Raw genomic sequence first — 8,252 nt, 5'->3', positions numbered from 1 at the left:
AAAATAGTAATAATAATAACAACAATAATAATAAAAGAATATACAGAGCAAGTGATACACAATGCAATTGCTCACCACCTGCTGACCGATGCCCAGCCAGTCCCATTATTGCTTGCCATTGTGGGAGAACACTAGTTGGTGAGGACTAGGCAGAGACTAAGATGCAAATGCAGACACCTCGTGTCAGGTCTTCTCCTGAGCTGTGTGGAGGAAGGGAGCACGCCCCATAGATTTAGACAAATCATCCATGTTACCTGCGGTCATGACAGGGGAGGACAGGGAGGTCGCTCCTCTGAGGTGCCTGCAAAGCAGGTGACATGAGCAGATAATGTTGAAGAGTGCATTAGCTGGTCTTCCTTCACTGACACAAATGCTTTATTTCTTGTCTCAGCCATAGACTGGAAAGATGGTAAGAAGCACAAGTACGGCCGCCCATCAGAGTCTCCCTCCCAGTACCAAGGTAAGAGAGCTCCCTTCTCCCTTCTCCCTTCTCCCATTTGGTTTTTTTTTTTCCCTAAAAGCTTTTTGAGTTGCTTGGATGTGTGAAACTGCAGCATGCCAAATTAGTTTACAGATAAAAACTGCTTTTGGACAGTCCTCGTGTTTAATTCTGACCACAGTCAAAAATGACTGAGAAGACACCACGATAAGCACACAGCTGAGCCGGCTCGTTTTTAAATCAGGCAGGATTGAGCAGATCTGTTTCTTACTGCCCAGGTGCTAGTGCCGAGGGCCGACTGCCCACATTTTCACATGCGTCCTGGGCATAAGGAGCCTCTTACTCCTCCATGAGCTCCTCTTCCATGTTCACAGCAGCAGCTAGCCCAGTTCTCATCACTGTAGGAGAGAGATGGTGCAACCCACGCTCCTTCTTCCCCAGCAGCAGGAATTTGGCCCTTACCCCAGCAGAGGTGATGCCAGCTGGCTTGACGGAGCGCAGGGCGAGGGCTGGCAGTAGCGGCACGGGAGTCATTCGCTTCTCGCTCTCTTTGGAGATGAGGTGTCCCGTGCATGGGCAGGGCAGGCTGTGGCCCTGTGCACAGTGCCTGCAGGTTGAGTTCATAAAACTGGCAGCTCCTGCTATCTCTCGGGGGATATGTGGGGGACTTCCAACTTTAGGAAGTTTATGTAAGGCTTGTATAATATAGTAAAAGATTTTGGGGCCTGCATTTTACTTCTAGAGTATAATGATGTCCTTACGTCCTTATATTCCCCATGTCCCTATATTAAGGTGATGTCCATACTTCCCACCAAGTACAGAGCAACAAGAAACTAAATGATTGACTGAGTTAAGCCATTTCTACCAGGAAACACGTGTTTGCCTTTGTGAAAGGCTCGCCTGTGTTTCTTAGAGCCGCCGGGAGAGCTGAAGTGGCTGCTGTGCTTCAGGGGCTTGGTTTTCCTGGTCCCTGAGGTGAGACTCAGGGTGGTGGTTCTCAGGCACGCGGGACTGTGGGCCACCATCAGCCCTCGCCGTTCTCTCTTGGGGAATCTCATCTGTCCTTTTCTACCCTTATACTGAAGTACTGCAGACCACAGTTTGGGAAGGATCTTCTCCAAGGGGAGGAAGTTTATTAGCACCTCCGATAAAGTCCTGGATCCTCTGTCACCCTGTGCTGAGCTCCACGGGGCACCGTCACAGCTCACATGGCCTGTGTATAGTCTGCCTTCGGGGTGTTGGGGGCTCCATTGCAGTTTCCCCTCTGCTCCACACGCTGCACCGTTTGCAGATGTCAGAGGACTGGCTGTTGTTCAGTGACAACGCCGATCTGAAATGGAGCTTTCTGTGAAATTCAGAGGCTTGCTTTCCCATCAGCGCTCATGGTAACCCAGCACACCAACCTCCGCACGTCACTGCATCCCAGGGCTTGCTGACCTGGGGAGGAAACACTGCAGATACGCTGATGTGCACGTGTCTGCTCGGCAAGCGCATGGTGTAGCAGCAGGGATCGGGGATTGCCTCCCTGCAGGAAACTCTGAGCAGCTCATCATTGCCCGACGCTGGGGTACACAGCGAGAGGGGTGAAACAGCAGCAGCTTTCTGGCACGGAGCACCCCGTAGTCCAGGCTGAAAGGATTTCTGCTCAGAGCTAATACTGAATTGAGACACCTCTGAGAAGAAGCAAAGCAGACAGCGTGCTGGTGTTTGAAACCTATTAGTTTTGGCTCACACATTCTCGGGTTTCTTCTGAGCAAGACAGTGAGTAAGCAGGATCACGTTATCAGTTGTAGCTGTTACCAATGGAGAATGTGCAGCCGGATTGATGGCTGAGCAAAGTGCCTGGAAATTTTAATGGGTAGGACGTGCAGGAGCTCTGCCGTCGTGGTGGGAGAGCTGACCCCTTGGGAGGCTGCGCCCAGACGTCGGGGAAGGCCACCGTCGCCTTTGGATCTGCGAGCAGAGACGATACTCTGCTAATTTTCATACCGAGTTGGCTCAAACCGTGCTGCTTTCATGTGCTGCCTTGATGCTCATTAGCAGACACACATATGGGCTGCAGACTTTAATGGGATGCCTTGATCTGGGTAGGGCACGTTCTCCTTCACAGATGTGACCTGAAACGCACATGTATCGTTTCAGTTGGATTGATGACCCCTCGGGAGCTGAAATGCAAATGGAGCCCAAACCAGACTTTGGTTAAAGATATAAACAGAAACTCCGTCTTCATTTAAATTCTGGGCAAAAGATCAACGTTAAATGCAACATGATGAGAATCCAAACACAAGGGTGCAGAGTTGCATTGTTCACAACTACTGTAGTTTGACCCCTTGGGTGTGTGGAGTGTTTTGTTTGTAGTAAATATTTTTGAAGGTTAAGACATCAGAGCCCAAATCTGACACTCTGCCTGCAAATAATATCTCCCTTTGGCACAAGCACACGGTAAGGAGCTTTCCAAAGGCAAGCAAAAGTGATAGACAGTCACCCTTAGTAGGCATTTTCACAGCCAAGTTACAGGGAGTCATATAGGTTTACAGTCCTTGGCTTTTGTGTAGCTCACAGATGTAATTATAAAAATGTGGTGTTTCTCATTGTGTCATTCTCTCATTTCTCCCTGTAAAGAAGATCTGATCTATGTTATATGGAGGAACGTGGTCTGTTCAAACGATGATCCTTCCAGTCTGTGGGAGTATGGTGTGCTCTGCAGGGTCAGGGGGGGAAAAAAGGCAGAAACCAGGCAAAATAGGGGGTGATTTCAGGGCTGTTAGGACATTTTGCATATTGTACTGGAAGCTGGGGGCAGCAGTGGAGCAAGCGTTCCCCTTTGCTTTTCGGGGTGAAGGAGCATTTCAGTCCCTACAGTCAGCTCTGTCCTTGGACACTCCTGCTCCATTACCAGTAAAAGGGACACTTCAGGACTGGCTGAAGTGCTGGTTTTTCATGAAACACAGTGATTCACTGGGAATTGGGGAAAAGCCACCAGGGTTTTTTGACCAACACTCAGAAATCATTCTCCAGTGTTACCTGCCCAGGCCAGATAAGAAACAAGCATCTTGCAGACTAAAATGTCCTGTCCCTCTACAGTAAGGCATCCAGTTTATTAATATGAATAAGAATATTGAGAGAATATAAAATACAAGATAGTCAGTCTGTGCTAACGAGAAAGCCAAGCAAGATATTCTCAATGTTTCCCTCTGGCCTTATAACCTCTGTACACAGCGAGCCTGTAAAATGGCATCAGCCGGCAGCTTTGGCATCCTGGCCGGCAGCATGCCTGGCGTGGTGGCTCCAGAGCAGATCTGTTTGGAGCTGAGCATTGGAAGTGAGTGGGGATCAGTCTGGCAAGCAGGATTTGGGTACGGTCCAGAGAAGCTAAGGTTGAGAGGGCCAAGTGTGATGTATCCATCTTCAACCATACATGCTCTTTCTCAAGTACAGAGCTCAGGGCTTGTTCTCTACTCCCCAATTAAAAAAGCCTTAAGTGCCTCCTGCTTTCTTCTGTTTTATTGGCAGCTCTCCCTTTGTTGTAAAAAACCCCTAACTTTTGTGTAAATGCCATTTTCTTCTGATTCTTCCTGCAGTTTTTAGGTTGAAGCTGATCGTATTCAGTTAAGTTTAAGCGTACTTTGAAATTCCTGCTTCAAAAACATTGTATCGTGAGCTAAATACTATTACTGAATTAATTTAAAACCATTCCCTACATTCTGTGGAGGGCTTCCTCTTGCACTGAGGCAACGGTGGCAGCCTCCAATTTCAGTATGCAGTTTCTGTCCTGGTTTGAGAGTAATCCTGAAAAAGAAGTGCAGTCCTTAATTGTGATTGTCATGCCATCTTTATGTAAAGAAATGGCTGATAGTGAACAGAGAAGGAAGGAAGGCTTAACTCTGCTGTATCAGCTCTGTCTTTCCTTAGGGTTTAGAGAAGTCTTTCTGCTGTTCCTGCTTTTCTTTGCAAAATAAGTCACCAGAACTGTGAGTCGTAAGTAGCTGCAGTTCTGGTGTTGTGTGTCTGTCTTCATATGGCGGTTGGGTCCCAACAGGGTCTAGAATTAATCTCAAATAAGTTCCATGTCCAAACACTATTTTTAGAGGCACACAGCTGTCTCAGAAATTTACTATTCTGCTGGGATTGCGCGGCGTCGATCTCGACTGTGGCATGAGCTGCTGCAGGGAGCAGAACGGCCTCGCTTGGTTCAGAGTGAGTGAAAAGTGGAAGGATTAAAACCATGACTACTTTTAATAGCGAGGGATTGAAACCAGCTCAGGGGAGGGTAGGTTTCTTTTTTAAAACGAAATTGTCAAGCGCAGCTGCTCCTTTTCAAGATGGTTGCTGAGGCCCTGGGGCTGAGGCTCACACTCCTTGCCCCGGTGCTGTCACCGCAGGCATCCTCTGTGCTCCATGGACAAGGGCCTCTGAAGGGCCACCCCAGTCTGAGATGAGTCCAGATCAGCAATCAGAGTTAAGGGGTGGGATGCAGCAAGGCATTTCATGCCTGGGTTTGCTTTGGTTGGGTATTTATTACACATTATTCATACAAAGAGTTTCATTGACGTAACCGAGTGTAAAATCGTATCTTCAATTAAAGCAAAAGAATTTTGTTTTTGTGAGAGCATCATTGCGGTGAATCACTGAATTGCTTCATTCACCTCCATGTGAGACTGTTGGCTGAAAAGAAATACGTGCCAATGGATGGAAACGCGTACTCTGAGGAATGGAGAGCTGCTGTCAGATTCTGTAAACAGAAATATATTCAGCCAGTGTGGCAGCGAAACTATTTTTTTCTGTTCCTTTCCACTGTATTTAACAGTGTGCTAGTCATCTGCATGGGAGGTGGCAAGAAAGCAGCATTTTTTTTATTTATTTGAAGCTAGTGGATTATCGAGCCCTTAAGGCTTCTCTGTGCACGTGAGGCAGAACTAAACTAATGTGTGCTGACCTTAATGCCTGAATTTTTAGAGGTGTGGTGTGCACTGCAGTAGCTAAAATGGCTCTTAATGTAGCTTTTGTTTTGAAAATAGACTGATTAAAAACTTGACGTGAATAGGGGAAGCGGTAGCTGACTCTTTAATTGTGCTGCCACCAATGCTCTTGAAATGACTTGAAAACAGTGGTCTCCTGGGAGCCATTCAGATGAATACAAGCTAATGTCATGCTGGAAGGATCCTTTCCCAGCTGCTCAGTTTAAATGGCAAAAGTCATGATTTGCTCAGATCACGTGAGCTTTTAATTCCTCATTTAATAACAGGTTTCCCTGGATGGCATATTGCTTTTACCCTTCCTGCTGTACATGGGAAAGGTGCAGGCAAGGATTAAATGCGCTTCTGCCAGCAGCAGCACTCAGTGGAAGGGGCTTTGGTGTTGGATATGAGCCGCTTTGTTCAGTAAATCCCTGTTTGGAGGATCCCTGCTTCCATCCTGCCCAAGCTATGGACTTCATGTCCGCTTCAGGAAATTAATTGCTGACCTGTCCACTAATTGCTGGGGATGGGCTGATACCTGCTCCGAGCCGCTGGCTTGCAGGGCAGGCTGTGTGCATGCTGGACCGGGGGAACCATAAGGTCAGCACAGTGCAAAGTTTCTGTGACTGTTCTTAATCCCCAGACTGAGCAATGTGTTTAATGAATGATTTTTAAGGGGCAGTTCTCTGGAAGACTCCACGGATTCCCATCTGTGTTGGGTATTTTATATTAAGTTGTAGGTTGTTATCCTCACTTTTGCAGACCCTCCTCAGCAGCGCAGAGGCAGTAAGATGCCGTAGGCAGCACTGTGCTTTATTCTGCCTGTCAGCTGTAGTTGTAAATCTTCTGTGATCACAAACATCAGAGGATCTTGGTGAAAACATGTTGCCTGTGAGCACCTCCTCTGTGAGAAGTGGAGAACTGCCAGCGTTGGGATCCAGCCATCTCTTTTTCTGAGATTTTTGCTCATCAGTTCCTATTTGAATCCTTTTCTTTTCTCTTCTCAGGTCACTTCACCTGGGAGAAATACCTGAAAGAGACATGTGCCATCCCAGCTCCTGCCCATTGCTTCAAGCAGGTAAGAGGGTGAATGAAAACAAGAAAGGCCGAGAGCGGTGGTCCGTTGGTGACCCAGGAGTTCTGTGCCTTGAATAGGCCCCTTTTTTGGCAAGGAAGATGCTTAAGGATATCGGAGACTTAATAGAAATGTAAGTTTGCTGAAGCAGAGATAAAAAAGATATGTTCAGGCACTGCAAATGTTAGAGTAGTGCAGAAGACTTAACTCTCAGATGTGCATGAATGGGAACACGAGAATGCTTTTTCTCTCTGCTGAGCACAGGGTCTTGGAGAAAATGTTCTGAGTTGGCTGTGATCCAGGTTTTGGTGGATCCCGTGCAGCAAGGAGATTTTCTTCAGAATTCACCAGGTCTTTGTGAATTGAATAGCACTCCCCCAGGCATTGGGTACTTGAGCACGGAGGTGATAATGTTGAGTACAGGGGATACAGGAGCAAACTGGCCTGGTACCCCTGGATCCAGACAGAGGGGCAGCAGCGCAGAGGAGTATCTGTTTGGGTCTTGGGTGGGTGATTCTCCTGAGAAGAGGGCTAAGAGGAAAGGGTAGGTCTAGTTGTCTGGATGATGCAGTGCCGAAAGACGGTGGTTTGGGTCACAGATCTGCCAGGGCTGGCCGAACTTTCTTTGCTGCTCTGTGGTGTCTGCTCCCACACTGTGCTTGGAGGATGCTGTCAGTCTTTGGCAGAATCAGTTTTGATGCTGTTAGGGCTTAAGCTTTATGACTGAGGTGGTGCATATATTGGAAATCCTGTCTCTGACTGGGTCCCTGTTCTTTTCTTTGCAGTCATACACTCCACCTGCAAATGAATTCAAGATCAGTATGAAACTAGAAGCCCAGGACCCCAGGAACACCACCTCCACTTGCATTGCCACGGTGGTGGGTCTGACAGGTGCACGCCTCCGCCTGCGCCTCGATGGCAGCGATAACAAGAATGACTTCTGGCGGCTGGTGGACTCTGCTGAAATCCAGCCCATAGGAAACTGTGAGAAGAATGGAGGGATGCTGCAGCCTCCACTGGGTGAGCTGAAGTTCAACCGTCCAGCAAGCACCTACATTATCTGTGGGGAAAACCGTAGGGGTTTTCATACTTCTGTGCTTGGGACAGAGGCCCATGGACTGCCCCTGCCTACCACTGTGGTGTAGACCAGCCCTCTTAGCTTGGGCTGTTAAACAGATGTATCCCACACCAGGTCTGTATTTCCACGTGGACATCGTGGCATGGATAGGGAGATGCTTTAGAGTGTAGATGAAAGAGCTCTTTGCACATGGATAGGGAGATGCTTTAGAGTGTAGAGCTCTTTGCGCCCAGGTGAGCTGCTTGCACTCTGCAGCCCAAGCTCAGGATTAGCTTGTGCGGACTATGCTCTCATGCATTCTGAAATGCTGCCTGCGTACCTCAAAGGAAAAACACGTTTTCCACCCATTTGTGTGAAAGAATGCCAGAGCCACTCCGTTTCCCAAAGGACACACAAGCAAACGAGGGCCACCCCAAGTCCTGGTGACCCAGGGTTGTGGGCGGTAGCATTGAAGGCAGAGCAATTGTGATGGCCTTTCCTGGGTGATTGCCGGTACAAGGACAGAACGAGTCCAGGTTCTTTTTATCTGGGAGACACCACACAGTCACACAGGCAGTGCTGGCATATAGCTGTAGCAATGGCTCGATCTCTGGCCGTTGCCCATTGCTTAAGGCTTCTGATCCTGCTTGCAAGCACTGTCATCTCAAAGGTGTGCTTGACATGAAATGGCTGCCATCCATCAGTGCTTTCCCCTGCGCTCCC

The 8,252-nt window shown here is 48.1% G+C and overlaps 1 protein-coding gene across 1 annotated transcript in view; it reads left to right on the top strand.

Annotated features, from left to right (window-relative positions):
* SCMH1 (sex comb on midleg homolog 1 (Drosophila)) overlaps positions 1 to 8,252 on the top strand; it is a 55,898-nt gene that overhangs the window by 6,031 nt on the left and 41,615 nt on the right. The window contains exons 3-5 of the mRNA XM_009286652.2: positions 392 to 460; positions 6,405 to 6,475; positions 7,258 to 7,492. Of these exons, the coding sequence (XP_009284927.1) occupies positions 392 to 460; positions 6,405 to 6,475; positions 7,258 to 7,492 (375 nt within the window). The remainder of the gene's footprint in view (positions 1 to 391; positions 461 to 6,404; positions 6,476 to 7,257; positions 7,493 to 8,252) is intronic.

This window comes from Aptenodytes forsteri, unplaced genomic scaffold, assembly GCF_000699145.1.
Source record: "Aptenodytes forsteri isolate BGI_AS27 unplaced genomic scaffold, ASM69914v1 Scaffold40, whole genome shotgun sequence".
In the NCBI taxonomy this organism is placed as follows: domain Eukaryota; kingdom Metazoa; phylum Chordata; class Aves; order Sphenisciformes; family Spheniscidae; genus Aptenodytes; species Aptenodytes forsteri.
The sequence above is the reverse complement of the archived record's forward strand: the minus strand, read 5'-3'. Positions and strand labels throughout refer to the sequence as shown.